At 45.1% G+C, this 23,865-nt stretch overlaps 1 protein-coding gene across 14 annotated transcripts in view; it reads right to left on the minus strand.

Annotated features, from left to right (window-relative positions):
• Window positions 1–23,865, minus strand: part of UBR4 (ubiquitin protein ligase E3 component n-recognin 4) — a 1,980,383-nt gene that overhangs the window by 1,132,577 nt on the left and 823,941 nt on the right. For all 14 annotated transcript variants that reach the window (XM_085609056.1, XM_085609055.1, XM_085609054.1 and 11 more), the window contains exons 40-41: window positions 21,220–21,402; window positions 7,757–7,915 (exon numbers count right to left, since the gene is read on the minus strand). In XM_085609056.1, the coding sequence (XP_085465182.1) occupies window positions 7,757–7,915; window positions 21,220–21,402 (342 nt within the window). The remainder of the gene's footprint in view (window positions 1–7,756; window positions 7,916–21,219; window positions 21,403–23,865) is intronic.

Below are 23,865 nucleotides of genomic sequence, written 5' to 3' on the forward strand. Positions count from 1 at the left end.
AATTACTTACCAGTTTTGGATAAAGGTCCCAGTACTGAGTCTAGGTACCCAGTACTGGATTACAAAAGTAACGAGAACATACTATACCTGTAACTTGCTTTTTCTGCCATAGGGAATCATTGACTGTTTTCTATGAAATATTTTCTAAGTGTCAACTTTTAAAATAGCTAAATATGGTTTAAAAATCATCACCGTAATTAAGTCGTCTTTCATCACTTGATACTAAGTACTGACCCAGGACTGAACCTAGGATCCAGTCCTGGAATTCCAAAAGTAATCCTAAAAGTAATCTGTGGCAAATAACATGAACCTTCCATTGAACTCAATGCATTATTGTGTTTAAAATAGTGTTGCCTATTGCAACCACTTGTAACTGTTTACAAAAGTCAATTGCATATTGCAAAAGTATTTATATAAAGCATCTCATTCTGAGAAAGTATATTTTAATTCCAATTGTTGGTTCTAAAATAAAACAAGCATATATGTTTTATATATAAACCATTGGCCTAGAGTTCAGGTATTGAGTGTGTGAGACCATTTGCTGACTGTGTACAACAAATGCTTTACACTGTCCTCGGATACTGCCTTACTGCTCGACCAAGCTACCACTTTAGAGAGTAAGGTTATATCTAACTTTAGCCTCTGTCAAACCCTTGGGGACTGTGGACTCTGTACACCATGTACCTATTAAGGAACAGTATATACAGAGCCACTTTCTCACACTGGTAAGCAGCATTTTCTGTTTGAGGCATATGAGCTGCAGATTGTACACTGTGCATAGACTGTACAGCAGTGTCTCCCCTAGCGGTGGTCACCTGTATCTGTTGCAGTGGTTTGAAAAAGTGTTTTAAGAACAGCTTGGCCTACGGAAGCCTGTTGCTTCGCCTGCACATCAACACAATAGTGTTTCGTGAAAGTGTGAGGTGTAGATCATGTTGCTACTTTACAGATGTCATCTAAGGAAATGTTCCTTAAGAATGCTATGGAAGCCCCTAGTTTGCGAGTTGAGTGCGCTCTAGGGGGAATTGTTAATGTGCATTTAGCCTTCTGGTAGCATATTTGAATGCATTTTACTATCCACCTAGCGATCCCAGCTTTGGAGATGGGGTTACCTTTATGAGTTGGTGAGAAGGCTACAAACAGTTGTTTTGTCTTTCTAAAGGGTCTAGTTCTGTCAATGTAATAAAGTAGGGCTCTTTTGACATCAAGGGTGTGAAGAGCTCTCTCTGCTACAGAGTCTGGGTTTTGGAAAAACACTTAACTCAACTGATTGGTTACTTTGGGAAGGAATTTTGGATTTGTTTTAAGAACCACCTTGTTACGATGTATTTGTAAGAATGGTTAAAGCCTGGATCTCACTTACTCTCCTGAGAGAGGTAATTGCGACAAGGAAAGCTACTTTCCATGTGAGGAACTGCAGTTCACATTTGTGTAGAGGTTCATGTTTTAATTCCACACCGGAGAGGGTGGCAGTCTGGGGGAATTATCCTTTTAAGGCCCTCCATAAATGCTTTATTGCAGGTACCCTAAATAGTGACAAGTGTTGTCTGTTTTGTAAATAAGCGGCAAATGCTGCTAGGTGTAATCTTATGGATGAATATGCTAGATTACACCTTTGTAAGTGTAGCAAATAGAAAACGATGTCCTGGATTGAAGCATCTAGCGGATCGATGTTATTGTTATTGCAGTATATGACAAATCTTTTCCATTTTGCTGCATTGCAAGCTCTAGTAATAGGGCGTCTGGCTTGTTTAATGATGTTCATACAGTCTGGTGGAAGGTTAAGGTAACCGAACTCTAGGACTTCAGGAGCCAGATCGCTAGATTCAGTTGCCCTGGATCGGGGTGCCTTATGTCTCCATGGTTCTGCGTTAGCAACGTTGAGTAGAGACGTAGTTTTTGGTGTGGAACTACTGAAAGTTCCAGTAGTGTTGAGAACCATGGTTGCCGTGTCCATGTGGGAGCTATCAGGATCATCCTGAGAGACTGTTGTCTGAGCTTGCGTACTACTAGGGGAATCAGTGGGAGTGGCGTAAAAGCGTACGCAAATCTGCCTGACCAGTTCATCCATATCACATTGCCTTTGGACAACGGGTGTGGAAACAGGGCGGCGAAGGTTGGGCATTTTGCATTTACGTGTGTGGCGAACAGATCTATGTCTGGTTGACCCCACATTTGGAAAAATGGTTGAAGATCTTGGGGATGAAGTTCCCATTCGTGTATCTGCTGTGTCTGTTGACTTAGCAGATCCGCAATCTGATTGTGAACTCCTGGAAGATGTTCTGCCAGAAGGTATATGTTTTGTGGAATGGCCCATCTCCAAATGTTTTGCGCCAGCTGACACAGCTGCAAAGAAGGTGTGCCTCCCTGTTTTTGTATGTAATACATGGCTGACCATGTTGTCCGTCCGGACTAGGACAGTCTTGTGATGTAGATGTACTTGGAATGATTTTAATACTAGAAAGATTGTCAGTAATTCTAGGTGATTGATGTTGAACACTTTCTGTTGAGTGGTCCATTTGCATTGAATTGTGTGGTTAAGGAGATGGGCTCCCCAGCCGGTGAGTGACGCATCTGCTGTTAGCACTATCTGTGGAACTGGCTCTAGGAACAGCCGCCCTTTGGAAAGGTTTTGTGTGTTCCACCACTGCAGAAAGCGATGTGTGCGGCTGTCCACCAACACCAGATCTGTAAGTTGTCCTTGAGACTGGTTCCATTGACATGCTAGGCATTCTTCTAAGGGGCGCATTTGAAGTCTTGCGTGTGGTTCGGTAAAAATACAAGCGGCCATCATTCCTATGAGTTGTATGAATACCCTTGCTGGGAGGGAATGCTGTGGATGACATTTGGTGATTAGTGTTTGTATGCTGGTTATCCTGGCTGGATTGGGATATGCCAGAGCTCTGGAGGTGTCCAATGTGGCCCCTAGATACTGAAGTATGTGTGAGGATTGAAGATGTGACTTGGTGTAGTTTACTGTGAATCCCAAGTTGTGTAGCAGCTGGATGGTTTGATGAGTGTGATGAACACACGGGTTGAATGACTTGGCTTTTATCAGCCAGTCGTCGAGGTATGGAAAGACATGGATTTGCTGTCTTCTCAAGTGTGTTGCTACTACTGCAAGGCACTTTGGGAACACCCTGGGTGCGGTAGTCCCCCCGAACGGAAGGACTTTGAGCTGATAGTGCTGTCCGTTCACTATGAATCTTAGATATTTCCTGTGAGCGGGGTGTATGGGAAGGTGGAAGTAGGCGTCCTTGAGGTCGAGTGTGGCAAGGAAGTCGCCTTGCTGAAGTAGTGGGAAGACCTGATGAAGAGTGATCATGTGAAAATGATCTGACTGTATGTAGAGATTGAGGGGTCTGAGGTCGAGTATTGGCCTTAGGGTGCGGTCCTTTTTGGGGATTAAGAAATACAGCGAGTACACCCCTGTTCCTTGATGCTCTAAGGGAACTAGTTTTATTGCCTGCTATTGAAGCAGTGAGAGAACCTCTTGCTTTAAGAGTGTGAGATGTTCTGTGGACATTGGACGCTGTTTGGGTGGTATGGTGGGTGGGGTTGCTGTAAGTTCCAGGCAGTAACCATACTGGATAATTTGTCTTACCCACTTGTCTGTAGTGATGGAATTCCAGACAGGTAGGAACTGTGTTAGTCTCCCTCCGACCGGGGTGGTATGGTCTGGGGGGAGTGGAGGGAAATCATTGTTTATTAGTGGGGGGAGGTGCGAGTGTTACCTCAGCCTCTCCCTTTGTTGTTAATTCCCCTGTATCCGCCTCTAAAATATCCTCTGTTGGGGGATGTTTGCGTGGTGTTTTTGTAGGAAGATGAGGCAGTGTCTGTTCCGATATGTTTGGATGCTCCTCTATAAAAGGAGCGACGAAAGGAACCACGTGTGGATGGAGACTGTAATACCCCCATGGATTTAGCAGTCTCCGTGTCAATTTAATTTTCTCTAGAGTGAGGTCTACAGCCGGTCAAAAAAGTTGTTCTGGATTTAACGGCTGATTGAGGATAGTTGTCTGTACCTCCTGTTTGAAGCCTGAGATGCGTAACCAGGTATGTCGTCTAAGTAATACACTAGTGTTAATGGCCCTAGAGGCTGTGTCAGCTGCATCAAGGGCACACTTAATTGATGTACAAGTTACTTACTTGTGTAACGATACATCTGTAAGAGACATTAGTTAGTGATAGATTCCTTACCTTAGACTATCCCCAGGCGTCAGACTGGAACCGGAAATTTTTTATTCAGCAGTACCCCTGCGCGTCGGTAGGCGTCATCGTGCGGCTCCGAGTAAGTCGCCGGCGTCGTAGCCGCTGAGATGACGTTGTCAGAGCTACTTAGACGTGCCCACGCGCGGACGTCAGATCAGTACACAACTTATAGCGCCAGGAACGCAGAGCCATGTCAGAGACAGACTACTGGTGCAACAGAACTAGGGCCCTGAAAGGGATGATCGGATCTCTAGAGAACAGTTCGCAGAACGGGGAGGAAGGGCGGGCGGTAAGGAATCTATCACTAACTAATGACTCTTACAGATTTGGGTCAAATTGGGAGAGACCTTGTAGAATTCTGAAGATAACTTTCATAAATCCTATCTAACATGGGTCCCTCCGGCAACATGCTTGGGGAAAGACTGTCCTAGATGTTCTTGAAGTTATCATGGAAGGATTGTGCCAGCTGCTCGCACCATTCAGTCGATGGTTTTTGAGTCTGGAACTTGCTTTCGGGGACCAAGCTTTGCACAATTTAAAAGAATTCTCATAAATTTCTTTTCCCAGCTAGTTCAAATCTGTCTTTCTTTGCTAATCTGACCTCCCTATAGAATTTCTTTAAAAGCTGCCTTATACTGAGGTTTAGCGAAGGGGCTGTATAGTTTCCTTCATTGTCTTTCTAGAGCATTGCACCAATCCTTGCTTTCTCTGAGGGAGTCAGTGTACCATGGACATGAAGACTTATCTTCATCTCTAACACACAGTGAAAGCAAATGTAATTTATTTTTCTGTTGTGTATAAATTAATATTTACACTGATGGGAGTTTAAAATGCAAAGAAACTGGGGGATTACAAATACAGAATCATCAATTAATGATCAGATGTGAGAGAAAATATATAAAGGTGTGGCTAAATCTAATCTTGATTTCAGATTAATAGACACAAATAATATCCTTACTGCTTTATATTCATCATCAATAAAAATGGAAAGGTTGAGTTTATCAGTCTGACAAATATCGGAATTATAAATTTGGTTTCCAGTACCTATACTCCCATATCAAGTCCTTTCAACATATGGAGTTGGTCCTTAGTATGAAGTCAGACATATCTCCTATGATGATCCTACTATGTTATTTTTCTACAAAAAGAGTTCTTTGGATGGTCAACTTTTACAGGTGAATCAGCATATAATTGAGGCTAAAGTCAAATACTGAGAGAGTACCGAAATTAGATTTGATTAATGTAGTTGAAAGATGAATTTTAGAAATCTCTTCTTTCTAAATGAAAGTGTAATTTAATTAAACAAACATTGGCAAAGACCGTAAGTATAGCATTGTCTGCCAGCCTTTTGGCTTCGTCAATGTTAGTTTGTTTTGTCATTGTTTTTGCTAAACTTTGTTGGGAAGATGGCTCGTCAATAAAAAAAAATTAAAAATAAATAACATTAGCTTAAAGCTAAATTTCGGGTCTCACAAAGTACACAAACTCCATCAACTGAAGGATCAATCAACTTGAGGTCATTATTGGTCATTGGAGAATAAACTAGGCAAGTCTACAGCCAAACAAGTTAAACAAGATGGAGGCGGTTGCCTACTAGAATCTCTGCTCTTATAGAGTTGAAATGAAATGTGTTGCTACTTCTGTTAAACAGTAGTCTGAAACTACAACCAACCTAATTGGGGGCTGTAGCCTCTACATTTGCACCTTGGCATGTGCTGTGACTTTACTTTGATTAATCTATTAAAGGGAAGCATCTGCTTTCTCCTCAAAGAAATGGTAAAAGTCAAACAGCATGCCCAAGGTTGGGCTTGCATATCTACCGAGAACTCAGAATTGCTTATACAGGAGTGCTATTTTAAAACCACTGCTGAGACCATAGCATGAGAAACTGCATCGAATTAGTCCACTTTGGTTTCCATGGAGTCCTTTCCGGCATCCATGCTGTCATTGCACAAATCAAAAAGGGACTCGTGCACGTCATCCGGAAGAGGGAAAGGGCAATATTTCAGTGAAAAAGTTTTAGGTTCCTCAAAATGAATAGGTATGGATAAAGTCTCTGCCATCTTTCTAATCACTGCAGAAAACCATGCTTGTTTAAAAGATGGCATACCCATAGAACAAGGCAACTCAATTCACTGGGAAATTTGCAGGCCACTGAAATCCTGCAGGTCCCTCAAAGTGCAAATACGTGTCCAGTAGCGGTAGATGGTTGTCTACCTTGCTGTAGATGTCCTCAGTTTACCAGACTCTCTGGAGCATCTATCTGCTCAGAATATAAATTCTACAGGGTTATCTATCATCTTGAGGGACAATATCCCGATGACATGGAGTGCCTCTTAAAAATAAAAAATAACGTAAGATTTAGTCTTCGTTTGGCTCATTCAAGAATTTTCAGTGTCATGGATGCCGATGGTGCCAGAAGCAGATTTGTGGTCTGCTTGTTAGAAAGTGACTCAAAGACCAGCCTTATTGGTTATAAATGCAGTACTGCAGAAGTCAAAATATTAGTCACAGGTTTAGCTCCGCAGTCCATTTAGTAAAGCTGTGATGACTGAATTGGGTGAAACATGGTCTCCTTTAAGGTTTGAACCACTTGTACTGAGGAGCAAGTTACCTTCATACTATCAGGAACTTCAAAAGTGACCGCAATGGCGAAGGCTTGGATAAAGAGATTTTTCTCCCCTTCGATCTTTCTCCTCTTCCCATTGTTGGAAGCACCTACTGAGGCTCGCAGTCTTCCTTCTTTTTTTATGGAGTCATAGTGGAGATCTACCCGTGGAATTGTTTGGAGTAGAACATTCTTGAGGGTGAACAAGACTGACTATTCATGAAGGCACAGAGATAGGGGCCAGGGATCGACACAGGGTATCAACAAGTGACAGGTATTAAACCAAAAGATTTCAGAGGGGGACAATGGAAAAAGCAACACATGTTGAAAGACTAGTCAGGAATTCTCCAATGTATCTGATGAGGTGAAGAAAACAGCAATGATGTCGCTGGTGCCTGAGCTCCATGTGTACACTGGACATCACTTCTAGTGGCATTACATGAGGTCATTCTGGACTCCGAAGGGCACTCGTTGAGTTCAGGTTACAATGAATGGCATACAAAATACATACCAGTATCATGCCTGACTCAAAGGTTCAGTGAAGAAGTTTGCAGGAGCGGATATCATTTGAAAACTCTCACTGGCTAGGACTAGATGGAGAAAGTAAACAAGCAATGGAGATTGGGTTTTAACGAGAGGGTGGTAGTCAGAGTTCTATAATATTGCAGCAGCAACCAATGAAGAACCTTTTATCAATATGATCAAGTTAAAACCTAGGAACTACTTAAGGTGTCATGAGTAGGCACAAAGGAAGAGGAGGAAAAAAAAAACATAAGTTGAGTAAACTTTTAGTCTGTGAAATTAATATATCGTACTAATGCTAAAATGCAATGCTCTCATGCATTCACCCTGAAGGAAACTAAATACCACCACTGCTAAAAGCATTTTGCTGATCCTCACACTCTCACCCAAAGTATGAACAAGTGTAGGGTTTACCTTCAGTCCACAGACAGCCAAATAATCTTCTTTGCAGGGGTTCCCAGTCAAGCTCAGCACTGTAAAGGGGACTGGTGCAGATGCCAGGCGAGTCAGGGTCAGTTTCCTTTTACTGGAGTCTGCTTGCTTTAACAATGCAGACAGCTGTAGTACTGTAATCTGAAAGACATTATCCTAGAGTTTCATCTTCAATAGTGAAGCAGGGCCACGTTTTAAGACAAATTCCCAATATATCATTCTGCTCTATCAAGGCAGCATGAAGCCCCCTATACAGGCCGCACCAGATAAAACCTGGGAGATGTGTTATCTTGACCATTTCATCCTACACAGTCACCAAGTGTCATGGTAGCTCACACCTCCCTTGATACATCTACATATAGAATATACCACGGAAACTTTCCACAGTTAAAATAATAGCCTATATAACACATAGACAGGACCAGCTGGTACATTCTCGTTCTTTCATAAGTAGTGTTTGCTTTTGTAGTGAATCAGCCACTTTTGTGGTCTGACACCCTATGATGACCCTCAACCACCACCATTCTGTACTGACTTAAGTGTGTTCTGCCTTTTAGTGGAATAGTCTTTCCAAGAATAGAAGGTATGGGATGTTGAGGTGCAGTCTTGTGGGTGGTGGTGCACACATGTGCTCAATGTTGTATACTGAGGGATTTAGTGTATAATGTTATTTGGGTTAGGTGAATTATGACTTTGACCTATTGGCTTTGACGTGGTCTAATGTCATTCTGCCTTCTGACTTTACCTTGCTTCAAACTTTTCTGTGTGCACAGTGGTGCTTGTAAGTTGTGTGGATGAGAATTATAGGTGCTCCTTGCTTTTTTGATTCCATCTTGCTTTCGGCCTTTGTGTGCATGGCTTAACTAACTCTGAAGCCATTTTCTGTGAAGAAGAGGGCATGTTTTGCTTTCCTGCTGTTTTTCGCATTTTACTGACTAGAGAGAACTGGTTTTTATCAGAGGAATGTACATGGTTTGACTTTTAGTCATAACAGGGGCCTGATCAACCCTTGGTCTGACCTTGAAGCAGGCTGGTACTGGCTCTCATGAGAACTAGGGGGCGTGGCTTGCTAGAAGCTTCGCTGTGTTTTGAATGTGTATTAAAAAGGGGAGTCTACACTGGCTTGGTGGAAGTTCATCCGTGGAGCAGACGTGTTGTCACGGAAAAGTGGTGTCACCTCTGAGCTTTCACCCGGTTCAAGCAATGGACTCCCCTTGAGTAAAGCGGGGTGAAATGATGGAGCATTAGGTGAGGTGTCTCTGCTACTAACTGTCTCTTGATTCTTTACTGATTCTCTCCTTTCCTTCTTATTTCTGATTCTTATATCCATACATATATATATATATATATATATATATATATATATATATATATATATATATATATATTTATTTGCCTTGATTGGGTTTCAATCATATTATTGATATGTTAGAATCTGCTATGTTAGGTGCATTTGGCTTACTGTGTGATGCTATTTACTAATAAATACATCCCAGATATACCAATTCGTCTTTTCCTTGTAGCAGGAGGTGTGGACTCTTCTTGGCCAAGTATTCTGTTGTAGAAGGATGGGTGAATTCCCTTCTAGCAGGTAATTGTGTTATAGGAAGTTGGCGCTACTCCTCACAAGTGATGCGCAAATTATTGTTTTCTTGCCTTGCCTTTGGGGGAGTGTTGAAAGTTTGCCCACCTTAGGAAGTGCTGTGTAAGCATTTAAAAAACCTTGCAAATTCACTAAAAAAAAACATAGGTTTCACACATGTTATAGTTAGCGGAAATTTTACTGATAAAAAACCAATGAAATTCCCCCGTTATAGTTAGTGCAGGCATCTATAACTCACGCGACCGCAATCCTCTGCTGATGCTAATACTGTATTTAGACACTTATTTGCCCATGTCTTCTTCCATAAATTTTTAGCTATACATATATTACAAATATTTTTTTTTCATAAAGACACATATGTCATCAGCAGAAGATTGCGGTCGCGTGAGTTATAGTTGCCTGCACTAACTATAAGGGGGGAATTTCATTGGTTTTTTATCAGTAAAATTTCCGCTAACTATAACATGTGTGAAACCTATGGTTTTTTCAGTGAATTTGCAAGGTTTTTTAAATGCTAATTCCTAACTATAACGTGTGTGAAACCTATGGTTTTTTCAGTGAATTTGTACGGTTTTTTAAATGCTAAGGGGAGATCTAAGGTTTGTCATTACATTTTTGGCGTAGACGGCAGGATCTGAACGTTGATTTTAAAAGGGGAAGAGATACGTTTAGTTTTTTTAGAAATTGAAAGCAGACTCTTAGATATCAATTGATTTATTTGCATGGGGGTAGCCCATATGATGTGCTGGCTCGTGAAGTGAGCTAATTGTGCTGAGTTAGAATTGGTGTGTGTGTTTAAGTGTGTTTTGTAAAAAGTGCTTATAAATAGCTTGCTACGTGAGGCAGAAAGGGCTGGCTCCCTTTCAAGTGTTTGTTAAGGAATGCATATAAAATGTTTTCAGTTGCAAAGTGAATGTAAGATATCAGAGCATAACTCAAACGTGGGACTCCCTTGAGATTCCAGACTCCGGAGTTGCAATGAAGGGTGATAATCAGCAGGAGATTAATGACATTTTAGACAGAGACAGCGGTGTTATTTTAAATGTGTTGGTTAATATGCATCAAACATGTGAGCATTTGCTAACAGAATATAGTGAGTTGAAAACAGAGCTACTTGATGCCCAGTTTGAAAATATATCTTTGAAGACAGAATTAAACGTGTACCAGGCTGTGAAGCTGTTTACTTTGACCTGCCAGAATGATTCAGATGTGCCAGGAAGGAATGTGCAGGAAAGTGAACAGACTAACGTTTTAGGCTTAACGATCACCGGTTGCGGACATTAATTAGACATGACAGTGAATGATACATTTTGCTTCGAAAGAGAAATGCAACAATATGATTTTGAATGTGAACAGCAGATTGTGTACAATGATTACAGGAAAGTGCAGGGACATGAAAGGTTACTTTTAAATTCAGATAATGGACAAATGCAGATGATTTTGTGCGTTTGCGCACCAAAAGATACTGGACAGAACAGAGTTAGAGAAAATATGGTTTGCCTATAGGAGATTGCAATGGTTATTATAGACAGAAAAACAGTTTGCACAGGATTCAATAGAAGGTCCTGAGGTGGAGTTTGAAATACAAGATTTCCAAGTGAAGGTGCCCCATGTTACAAAGGAAATTAATTTGAAACAGTACAGAATGCCAGATGGGCGTGAAGGGATCAGTGAGATCATTCAGGGCTTGACAGATTGAGGTGGTGACAATTCTTGGCGCATGACAGTTGATTATTGCGAGTTGGACAAATATATACCTTCTTTGACTGATGCTGTCCCAGATATTGTTACACAAGTAGCATGGGACTTGATATGTGACTTTTGATATTGCCAATGCTTTTTTCTTTTTGATATGTCAAGAGCAGTTTAGTTTTTTTTTTTCATGAGGTTATAGACTATTGACAGTTAAGAATTTGCTTGAATTAGTTAGACAGAATGGGGGAGCATTTTCAGATTAAAGAATGTGAAGTCTTCCTGGAGGTCAGGAGAGGTTAAAGCTATTTTTCCTCTCAGACATGTAAAGAGTTGTTCTAGAAGTGGGTCATTTGAAAGCGTCTTTCAGATTGATGTTTGGGAGGCTTGCAGTGAGATCATCCAGCAACGCTGAGCAGAGCTCAGGCTTTCCGTGAATTCTGAGGAGGAATTCCTACGGGAGGGGTCATCTCAGCTCCTCTCCCCGGTAGGTAGAGATAGCTTCTTGGAGATAGATGTCTGGGAGGCTTGCAAAGGCGCAGGTCCCCCCCCCCACACCCCCGCCCATGAGGAGAGTCGCAGACGAGCAGACGAAAGTTGGCAGGAGTGCAGATCACTTCGACCTTGAAGGAGCTAAGGTGCGAGCTAGAGACAGCCGAGAAGTCTCTGCTTGCTATGTTTGGCGAGAGGCCATTTGGTGTCCGCAGAGATTTGTGAAGGGGGGCAGCACCTGTGAGGGGTTGTCAGGATCTGAGATACAAGGTTGAGAACCACTCACCTTGTACGCCGGATACAGCGGGAGCGATGCCGATACTCCCCTCCCCCTATGTGGTGTTGCCCGCCTAACCCTGAATGACACGTCTAGCGTGACACACCACCTAAAGGGGGAGAAGGAACGGAAGGGAACCCCGGAAAGGGGACAGGTAAGACTTCCTGGGGGTGAAGTGATCTTCCGAAGGGAACCGTGATCCCGGGTAACCCTGGAAAGAGAGAACAGAGTGAGCTACTGAGATCAGGACTGGACCACAGCACAGGAGAGATTACAGAGAGCCCCGAGATTGAGACCGGTACTCACAAGTCCAGCGTGATGACCTCGGAATGATGCTGTGGGCTATGCCGCTCTCCAAGCCTTTCAAGCGGCTTCAAGCGCATAGGGAAGAAGAAGTCTTGGTCGCTCTCCGAGCCTTTCAATCGGCTCCAAGCGGGAAGGAGGGAGTGTTCTGCAATTAGACGCAGGTAGTTCCTGACGCACCGTGCAGAATCCGGTAAACGGGAAAGGTACACCGGAAGGAAACAACAAAGAATAAAGGGAGCGGTACCACAACCCCTGGAGGGCGAACGCGGCGTCCGGATAAGGCGTCCCTGCGTTCTTGCCCGGGAGGATAGGGATGTGGTAGCTCCTAGGTCAAACGGGCGTGAAGTGTCGGGTTGAAGTCGGGAGAGTTGCGGGTTGCAGAGCAGGTGAAGCCCCACGGCGGCGGCCGGTGTGCTGGGCGCGGTAACTCCGTAGAGGATTCTCTGGTTGTCAGGAAGGTGGAGAAGTGTCTTTGGCGGGTTGGGAAAGTACTTCGCGTCTGGGCTCCTCGTCCCCCGTGGTGGTTATCTGCCAAAGGTAGTCGCGTAGCTTTGAATAGTTCTCGGTACGAAGGAAAGAACGCTAGCAGCGTTCTGGGCTCGTTGGGATTCGAGTTCTGATTGACAAGCACCGGAGCGAAGGAAGGCGGGGCCTATATAGGTCCCGTGGGCGTGCCTACCGCTCCGCATGCTGTGAGATGTAGTCCGTCGCCCCGCGCTTGCTTCACTCGCGCCGCGCTGAAGGTCCGAGGTGTGACAGAACCCCCCTTTCGCGCCCGGCGTCTCGACGGGCCTCCAGGTTTGGAAGGATGGGTTGCGTGAAATCTCTTCAGTAGAGCAGGGCAGTGTAAATTAGCTATGGGTTCCCACGATCTCTCCTCTGGTCCGTATCCCTTCCAGTCAATAAGGTAGAGGAGTCTCCCCCTCACCCGTTTCACGTCTAGAATCCTCTTGACCTCATATTCCTCTCCCTCATCTACCAACAGAGGCAGGGGTTTTTGATGGAGCCTGGTATGAGGGAGGCAAGGTTTTAACAGCCATACGTGGAATACAGGGTGGATACTCCACGACGCGGGGAGGCCTAGCTTCATGGCTACCGGATTTATCACTCTCTCTATGGCATACGGCCCTACGTATCGTGGCTGCAGACGGGTGTTGCCCTTGAATCTTAGGTACTTAGTGTTAAGCCATACCCTGTCCCCCACCCCATACGCTGGCTCAGGAGACCTTCGTTTGTCCGCGTACTGTTTGTCGTGCTTCTGTGCTGCTGCTAATCTTGCCTTGGCTGCCTGGAGAACGGAGCGAAGGTGTGAATGATGTTCTTGTATGGTGGGATGTAGTGTTTGCACTGGCCATTCGAAGGGTAGCATGTTAGGGTGGTGACCTGATAGACAATAGAAAGGCGAGCACCCCAACGAGGAATGCTCGGCGTTGTTATATGCGAACTCCGCTAGCCCCAGCAGTCTGCCCCACTCCCCCTCATGCGAGATCGTGAAGCACCGGAGGTATTGTTCTAAGGTTTGATTTAACCTCTCAGTTTTTCCGTCTGTCTGTGAGTGATAGCTTGTGGACAGGCGTGCGTCAATGCTCATCGCCGCACACAAGGCCTTCCAGAAGCGAGAGGTGAATTGCGTCCCTCGGTCCGTGATGAGAACAGCCGGTATTCCATGTAACCGCACAATCTGTTGCAGAAAAACGAGGGCCAGATCGGAGGACGAAGGCAGTTTGTCGAGGGCTAGAAAGTGACCCATTTTGGTAAGGTGGTCAACTACTACCAAGATGGTAGTTAGGCCCAGACTAGGGGGCATGTCCACGATGAAGTCCATGGACACCGTGTGCCAGGGATACGGAGGAATCGGGATCGAACGCTGCATCCCACAGGGCTTCCTATGCTGCGCTTTACCTTGAGCGCACACAGCACACCCCGAGACGTAGTTTATGGTATCTGGTCCCAAGGTAGTCCACCAGAAGTATCTTTGCAGGGCTTGCGTAGTTTTGCGGGCTCCCAAATGCCCCCCTAACGGAGTATCATGTACCCAGTGCAGAGCCAGCTGCCGTAACTCCTCGGAAGGAAGAAATAGTTTTTTCTCATGATACAAGACGCTCTGAGAGGCGGAACGACGGGAGGGGTTTTCTGCTACCCAAGCAGGCGAGTCCATCTTCTCTGTCTGAGCTCGTACATCCGCTAGAAAGTCGCCAATGCTGGTTGCGGCAAGGAGGTCCTCTGGAAAGGAGGCTTTCTGCAGGATGATGGGGGGTTCCTCGAGGGGTATGTCACTGGGTTCATGAGGGTGCTGAATTCGGGATAAGGCATCTGCTTTGCCGTTTTGCGGTGCTGGGCGATACCGAATCACAAAATCATAGTCGGAAAAAAATAATGACCAGCGGAGTTGTCTGGGAGTGAGAGCCCTGGCTGTCTTCAGAAACAGGAGATTCCGGTGGTCCGTGAATATCTCCACCGTGTGTCGAGCTCCCAGTAGATAGTGTCTCCACTCTTCACATCCTTTCTTAATCGCCAGCAGCTCCTTGTCCGTGGTACTATAGTTGATTTCACACGCTGACAGTTTCCTGGAAAAGAAGGCGATGGGATGGAGTTGGCCCGTATCTGGATGGCGTTGCGACAGTATCCCTCCAACTGCAAAATGCGATGCATCCGTTTCCAATACGAAGGGCTGCGCCGCATCTGGATGCCGCAACACCGGTGCGGTAGTGAAGCATTGTTTCTGGGCCTGAAACGCTTGTTCCGTTTCTTCCGACCACTCGAAAGTAGCTCCCTTTCGCAGCAATTTGGTAAGTGGCTGGATGATATGAGAGAAGCCCTGTATAAATCTTCGATAGAAATTTGCGAAGCCTATGAAACTTTGCAAGGATTTCACCGAGGCGGGAGTTTTCCATTGGATAATGGCTTGTGTCTTCTTGTCATCCATGCACACTCCACCCGGACCGATGACATAGCCCAGGAAGTCTACCTCAGGGACGTGGACTAGGCACTTTTCCAGTTTTGCGTAAAGGGAGTATTGTTTTAGTCGCTCTAGTACCGCTGAGACATGATGCACGTGCTCTTCCATGGTGGCAGAATAGACAAGGATGTCGTCTATATAGACGATGCAGGAGACATCCAAAAGTCCTCTCAGCACTTCGTCCATAAAGAATTGGAAGGCGGCGGGGGCGTTGCAGAGACCGAAGGGCATTACTCGGTACTCGTAGAGCCCGAACTTCGTTCGGAACGCCGTCTTCCACTCATCCCCCCGCCTTACCCTGACCAGATGATAAGCCCCCCTGAGATCGAGCTTAGTAAAGACCTTGGCCGTTTTTAACTGAACCAACAGCACGGGAATCAAGGGGAGCGGGTACCGATTTTTTATGGTCACCTTGTTAATGGCACGAAAGTCAATACAAGCTCTCAATCCCCCTTCCTTCTTCGGTATAAAGAAGATCGACGAGGACGCGGGAGAGGAAGATGCGCGTATGAATCCCGAAGCCAGCATGTCTGCTAGATATTGCTGCAGGTAAGTTGTTTCGGCTTCTGTGAGGGCATAGACCCTGCTGCAGGGAATGCTAGCTCCGGCTTCCAATTCGATAACACAATCGTACTCCCTGTGGGGGGGCAGCTGACTGGCTTCCTTTTTGTCAAACACTGTCTTGAATTCATCATATATTGCCGGTAGGGTCGATAGACAGCACACCTGCTGTTCCACGCCTGCACTCGCGAGCATCGCTGCTGGACTCGGCTTAGGTAAGGCGTTGTTCTCTACTTCCCTGGTACAGTGCTCTCGACAAAAAGGAGAGTTCAGCGACACGGTGCGCGCGGCCCATCTTACCAGCGGGTCATGTAACGTCAACCACGGCATTCCTAAAATCAGTTTAAACTGGGGAGCATCGATCAGATCAAAACGTATACGTTCTACATGGTTTTCTCCAATCTGCATCCGGAGTGGGTGTGTGTGAAACCGCACAGGACCCGACGTCAGAGCAGATCCGTCCATCGCCTTCACCATCTCAGGCGCCTCCTTTTGATCGCAAGGCAGATGCAGCTCTCTGGCGTACTGTTGGTCTATAAAATTTCCAGTTGCCCCCGAGTCCAGTAAGGCATGGACAACCACTGATATCTCCGAGGGTAAGTCCAGAACCGCACAAATGTTCATGTGGGCTACGGATGATTGCAAGGTGTTAGCGACTGCTGGTGAGACCTTCGTGTCCGTAGGCCTCAAACAGGGGGTCTCCAACCTGTTTGAGGATGTTAGTTTTCCGGATATTCTGCCTCTGTGTTAACCACCGACAGAGTTTTGTGCACTGATCCTCCTGGGCTGGCCGTTTTCATCCGGCTCTTGCATTCTTTGATGAAATGCCCGGGTTTCCCGCAGTATAAGCACAACTTCTGACTTCTCCTCTTCTCTCTTTCTGCTGGACTCAGGGGGCCTCGAATACCCCCGATCTGCATAGGCTCGGAGCCGTCGCTTGGAGAGATTCGGTCCTCGGGACTAACACGGGGCCTCGAAGGGATGAATCTTGGTTCTACTCGTAGCTTATCTCCCTTTCGTTCCAGAAGACGGTGGTCTAACTGGACGGTTAGGTCAATGAGATCATCACACGTAGAAGGTAGCTGAACCACTTGGGCCAGGACGTCCTTCAACTCCCCTCTTAGTCCTTGATAAAATAGCGACGTCCTCTTTTCTTCAGGCCACTCAGTTTCCACAATCAACCTATTGAAAGTGGTAATGTACGTAAGCAAGTCCTGAGTACCTTGCTTGAGAGTGAGCAGTTCTTTATCCAGGGACAGTTGATGACCCTTCCGATCAAACAGCCGTCGCATTTCTACACAGAAATACGGGAAGTGTATAACACCGGGTCGTCACGTTCTATCAAGGGAAAAGACCAATTCGCTGCGTTGCCTCCGAGGTAAGACAGCACAAAGGCAGTTTAAGCTTGATCCGTTGGAAAGACAGCAGGTTTGCACAAGAAATGCAGTCTACACTGCCCCATGAATACTCCAAACTTCTTTGGGTCCCCAAAGAACCTTTCAGGAGGGGCGAGGGGCAGATGCATGGGCTGTATGACGTGTATAGGTGTGGAACCCGTCTGCGGCACTGAAGCAAAGGAGGTATGTGGGAAGACCCCTGTGCCCTGTCCCCCCCACTGCCGCGGTCGCTCCCCCATCCATAGCGGGCGTTTGCGAAAAGGGGGGTGGCAGCGTCCAGCCTCTGATATAAGAGCTTCCTCCTGCCCCTGTACCATTTTGGCGGGAGAGGTCTGCCACTTCTCTTCGCATGGTGCCCATCTCTTGTTTAAGAGCGGAGGTTTCTGCCCGAGAGGCATCCACCTCTCCTCACAAGGCAGTTAAGGTGTCCAATATAGCGGTCAGGGTAGTATCCGCATCCATCGCTCAGGCTGTACGTATTCGTGGGCTTGTCAACCTGTCAGGATCTGAGATACAAGGTTGAGGACCACTCACCTTGTACGCCGGATACAGCGGGAGCGATGCTGATACTCCCCTCCCCCTATGTGGTGTTGCCCGCCTAACCCTGAATGACACGTCTAGCGTGACACACCACCTAAAGGGGGAGAAGGAACGGAAGGGAACCCCGGAAAGGGGACAGGTAAGACTTCCTGGGGGTGAGGTGATCTTCCGAAGGGAACCGTGATCCCGGGTAACCCTGGAAAGAGAGAACAGAGTGAGCTACTGAGATCAGGACTGGACCACAGCACAGGAGAGATTACAGAGAGCCCCGAGATTGAGACCCGTACTCACAAGTCCAGCGTGATGACCTCGGAATGATGCTGTGGGCTATGCCGCTCTCCAAGCCTTTCAAGCGGCTTCAAGCGCATAGGGAAGAAGAAGTCTTGGTCGCTCTCCGAGCCTTTCAATCGGCTCCAAGCGGGAAGGAGGGAGTGTTCTGCAATTAGACGCAGGTAGTTCCTGACGCACCGTGCAGAATCCGGTAAACGGGAAAGGTACACCGGAAGGAAACAACAAAGAATAAAGGGAGCGGTACCACAACCCCTGGAGGGCGAACGCGGCGTCCGGATAAGGCGTCCCTGCGTTCTTGCCCGGGAGGATAGGGATGTGGTAGCTCCTAGGTCAAACGGGCGTGAAGTGTCGGGTTGAAGTCGGGAGACTTGCGGTGTTGCAGCGCAGGTGAAGCCCCACGGCGGCGGCCGGTGTGCTGGGCGCGGTAACTCCGTAGAGGATTCTCTGGTTGTCAGGAAGGTGGAGAAGTGTCTTCGGCGGGTTGGGAAAGTACTTCGCGTCGGGGCTCCTCGTCCCCCGTGGTGGTTATCTGCCGAAGGTAGTCGCGTAGCTTTGAATAGTTCTCGGTACGAAGGAAAGAACGCTAGCAGCGTTCTGGGCTCGTTGGGATTCGAGTTCTGATTGACGAGCACCGGAGCGAAGGAAGGCGGGCCTATATAGGTCCCGTGGGCGTGCCTACCGCTCCGCATGCTGGGAGATGTAGTCCCTCGCCCCGCGCTTGCTTCACTCGCACCGCGCTGAAGGTCCGAGGTGTGACAGGGGTGCAGTGAGAGAAGTGAGAGAAGGAGAAGGAGACTGCCCCAGCCCTTCTTGCTGTGTATAGAAAAAGAAGGATTTTACCAAGAATTCAGAGGCTAAAGCGTTGGTAGTATTCTTAGACAATTCCCCAGAGCTGGAGGAGACCTATGTAGACAGAAATTAAAATATTGTATTTTTAGAAATGCAAGACGGAAGAAGTGTACTTTTGAAAAATGTTTTTTGCAAGAAGAGTGATGCTTGTTTCTTTTTCAGATTCGCCCAGTTCTCCGCGTGTGAGTGGGACTCCCTTCTCCCATGTGAGTGGGGCCCTCCCTCTCCCCCCATATGTGAATGGTGATGATCAAGGGTCATGGGGTGCAATGTAGTGAATCAGCCACTTTTGTGGTCTGACAACCTATGATGACCCTCAACCACCACCATTCTGTACTGACTTAAGTGTGTTCTGCCTTTTAGTGGAATAGTCTTTCCAAGAATAGAAGGTATGGGATGTTGAGGTGCAGTCTTATGGGTGGTGGTGCACACATGTGCTCAATGTTGTATACTGAGGGATTTAGTGTATAATGTTATTTGGGTTAGGTGAATTATGACTTTGACCTATTGGCTTTGACGTGGTCTAATGTCATTCTGCCTTCTGACTTTACCTTGCTTCAAACTTTTCTGTGTGCACTGTGGTGCTTGTAAGTTGTGTGGATGAGAATTATAGGTGCTCCTTGCTTTTTTGATTCCATCTTGCTTTGGGCCTTTGTGTGCATGGCTTAACTAACTCTGAAGCCATTTTCTGTGAAGAAGAGGGCATGTTTTGCTTTCCTGCTGTTTTTCGCATTTTACTGACTAGAGAGAACTGGTTCTTATCAGAGGAATGTACATGGTTTGACTTTTAGTCATAACAGGGGCCTGATCAACCCTTGGTCTGACCTTGAAGCAGGCTGGTACTGGCTCTCATGAGAACTAGGGGGCGTGGCTTGCTAGAAGCTTCGCTGTGTTTTGAATGTGTATTAAAAAGGGGAGTCTACACTGGCTTGGTGGAAGTTCATCCGTGGAGCAGACGTGTTGTCACGGAAAAGTGGTGTCACCTCTGAGCTTTCACCCGGTTCAAGCAATGGACTCCCCTTGAGAAAAGCGGGGTGAAATGATGGAGCATTAGGTGAGGTGTCTCTGCTACTAACGGTCTCTTGATTCTTTACTGATTCTCTCCTTTCCTTCTTATTTCTGATTCTTATATCCATACATATATATATATATTTCTACACATATATATATATATATATATTTGCCTTGATTGGGTTTCAATCATATTATTGATATGTGAGAGTCTGCTATGTTAGGTGCATTTGGCTTACTGTGTGATGCTATTTACTAATAAATACATCCCAGATATACCAATTCGTCTTTTCCTTGTAGCAGGAGGTGTGGACTCTTCTTGGCCAAGTTTTCTGTTGTAGAAGGATGGGTGAATTCCCTTCTAGCAGGTAATTGTGTTATAGGAAGTTGGCGCTACTCCTCACAAGTGATGCGCAAATTATTGTTTTCTTGCCTTGCCTTTGGGGGAGTGTTGAAAGTTTGCCCACCTTAGGAAGTGCTGTGTATATGTTATATTCCATAAGTTTGAAACTGATATTCTTGCCCTGGGAAAGTGACGGTACATTCCTTGGTCCAGGGGAGATCTAAGGTTTGTCATTACAGCTTTATTTTTATATTATGAAACTTTCCAAGCTTGCTCAAACGAAACCAAGAGAGCACCTGTTTCCAAGTTCCGCTTTCTTATATATTTTCCGAGAAACTTACGTTGAAAGTGTTCTTTGTTTATAATTTGCGGTCAAGCATTTCTGACCACCCGATCAAACACCTGGCCCACTGTGATACCACTTCTGTGTTCTTATGATACCACTTCTGTGTTCTCAGGATTTTAGCAACATAACTGTATGCTTGCGGTCCAGCACCTACATCAATGTGGTTTAATAGTTCTGCATTAAACAGGTATAAAAGACCTGCACCCTAGTTGGAGCCCAGAACTCTTCTGCAGTACCATGCACGGTGTGGGTTCCCGGCCGGCCGTATATCTGCATTGGGCCCACAGAGCCTACTCTCCGGTGGTAAAGCCCAATCTAGATGAACATTTTTTTTTTCCTTTTCAGTCTCTTCTCTTATTCTCGGTTTCTCATCCTCACCCAATTCATTGCATTTAATGTACTTTAAAAATGTAAATCTTGGATCGTTAGTTTTTTCATTTCAGGTTTGCCTTCTAGACACACATTTATTAATATGTATTTTGTGTTGCTATTTCTGACTGATTGAAATAGTGACCTTAATATTCTTTCTAAACTAATGAATTGATGAATATTTTATTTTTTGCTGTGTTAATGACTTAATGAATAAAGTGCCACTTCAACGCAGGACCTTCGTTTCACACCAGTGTTCATTATTTTTATACAAACATTGTTTGAGCTACTATTGACCACCACAGGAGGGTCAAATTCACCCTTCAACAATAGTTCTGCACTGTAACCCTCCACCCAGATCACAACATTTGCAGTATATTAAAGAAATATGTTTCTTCACAAGCCTAACCTTGCCCTTCTCGTGGCTGACCGCCAAATGTTGCCGACGTCCATGAGGGGAAGACAGCACACACATTGCCACACGACGGAGAACATGAGCGCTGATCAGCTGACGGATGGTTTGGCCCTGATCCCCGCTGTAATTCATCCGGACATTCTCAAAAGCACCTTCTTGAGAGCCTAGAGTTGGAACCTATTGAGAGAAGTGGCAAACAAAAAAACCCTGTCATTTTAAGTCAGTTTGTGTGGCATGAGTGCACTCCTCAAGAATGGGCCCAAACGTGCCTTAGCAAAGAAGTTTTACATTTTAAATGTCACAGGTCTGTCATCTCAGAGTACACACCAACCTAATTTAGCTGAATTTGCGCCCCTGAGTTGAGGTAAGTGAACTGAGGAGCGCAGCAGCACGTTCCCAATAGCAACACCTGTAGGGCCATTACCACAATATTACTTATTTACCTGGTAAACTGAGGCCAGTTACTTTTTAATAGATATTTAGTAATTTCTGTGCTACAGTGCATAATTCCCATTCTAAAAGTGAAACATTCTGTATGTTTGTGCATCTTCACTGGTGGACGGGGTTAGGGGAACTACAGTAGATATTGTACTGTGTACTTTTTTTTTATTGATCCAACTTCTGGATGTGTTCAACGTCAGGTAATAACATCTCCTTTTGTTACAATAACTTTGTTACCAATTCATTCCCAACATTTGTTTTCCAACGTTCCTCCAGGTTATTTTGCCTTACATCCCTGGATCCGTCGATGCAACAGTGGAGGACGCTCCTTCTCATACCTGGTGGCCAAAGCTTGGAACGACCTTCCCCTGCATCTCAGGACCCCCTTATCGCTCCGGAAATTCAGGAAAGGGCTCAAGACCTGGTTGTCCAAATAAAAACACAACAAAGCAGCTAGCAACTCTAGCACCTCAAGACACTCATGGGTGATTTGTTGCGCTTTATAAATCCTTGATTGATTAATACATCAAAGAGGGATATGAAAGGCAGCCCAAAAAATTGGAACTGATTTTGTTACTTGCTCCCTTCCACTGGGTGACCAAAAAAGACAAAAAACTGTCCATCTGTCACTAGGTGCAAAGAATGAGCCCAGATCTATGCAAACCCTCAATAGCTTCCCACCCACATGTAATGCAGCAAGTATCTATCTGGAAGCAGCAGTTTTGGAAGCATGGCTGGTAATGATCAGAATATCAGCTCTAAAAAATAAATGTCTGGCACATTCCAAAGTCATTTTGGGGACTCCGAAAATCAGTTATGATTACGTTATCGTCTTTCTTATCGTAAATGATGTATCCAGTTTGAAAAAACTGTAGTCTAAGCTTCTGCTTATTGGCACTATGAAGACATATTTGCCTTATTTTTAATAAAGGTATTGGCAAAAGGCAAATACTATAAATTCACCAAGAAACAGCAAGAAATTGAAAACAGCTAAAATGTCCAGGAACCTTTAAAATAAGGACTCACGTTTGTTCCCAAAACAAATCATAGGAATTTATATATTCACTGAAAATAAAGGTTACAGAGACATTATAGCGAGGCTCAGCTAACTAGAACTCTCACCCCCGCAATGCACTGCTTATGACCTTACATATTACATCATTTCCTGGAGCAGTACATGGCCCTGGGGACCACCACCCCCTAGGGCCAGCTCCAGCAAGGTGCTGAGGTGCCCACCCATGGGACATTGCAGTTTGCTCTGGCATGGCGGTAGTATGGCTCCCGCCATGCCATAGCAAATTCTGCTTTGCTTCATGGAGGCGAGAGCATTTCATGATCTTGAGTGATGTAATATGTGAGGTCATAAGCAGTGCATTGTGGGGGCATGAGTTATAGTTAGCTCAGCTAACTAAAACGGCTGAATTTCTCTGGTTTTGTACAAGTCAAGTGAAATGTCAACCTAACCATAACGTCCCTGCACCCTTTGTGTTTTTTCGATGAATTTCTAAGGTTCTTTAAATGAATCTGTGTATGTATGCGTATATATATATATATATATATATATATATATATATATATATATATATATATATATATATATATATATATATTCATTCCACACGAAGAACGCAGACCACTTTAGTGCTGTGTAATCAGGCCCACCAGACATGCTAGTGGTGTGTTCTTCGGCTGAAATGTTTTAAGGCTTTGGCGCAGGCCTCCAGGCCCCGAATGTTTGGGCTTCCTCAGCGACTTCTGGATATATATGATAATATGTCCATGACTTCTGAGGTTCAAGCAAGGGGAGAAACCAGCTTAACACCAGCAGAGGAACTGAATTTTTTAACCCAGGTCCAGAGGCAGACATTACGCCCCCAGAACCCTTCAACAAAACAAAACGCAACAGGAACAAATGCAAGAGAGAGAGGCGAAGGCAGCATAAGCAGAAATTCAAACAGAGGAACAACAGTGAAGAAATGGAGGAGTTGAACAATTCTAAGGACAATACCATAATAAACTTGACAAACAACATTAACCAAAGCAGAGTCACAACTTTTATCACTTGGATTGACATATTGCCCAGAGAGCAACTTTTCTTATAATCAATCAAGAATAGATCTATTCAAATTCATTCAAAAACTTAAATTAAAAAAGTTTTTTCAATTAAATAAACATGACAAAAAATGAAGATAATGCTAC

This window comes from Triturus cristatus, chromosome 1_2 (assembly GCF_964204655.1).
Source record: "Triturus cristatus chromosome 1_2, aTriCri1.1, whole genome shotgun sequence".
NCBI classification, from domain to species: domain Eukaryota; kingdom Metazoa; phylum Chordata; class Amphibia; order Caudata; family Salamandridae; genus Triturus; species Triturus cristatus.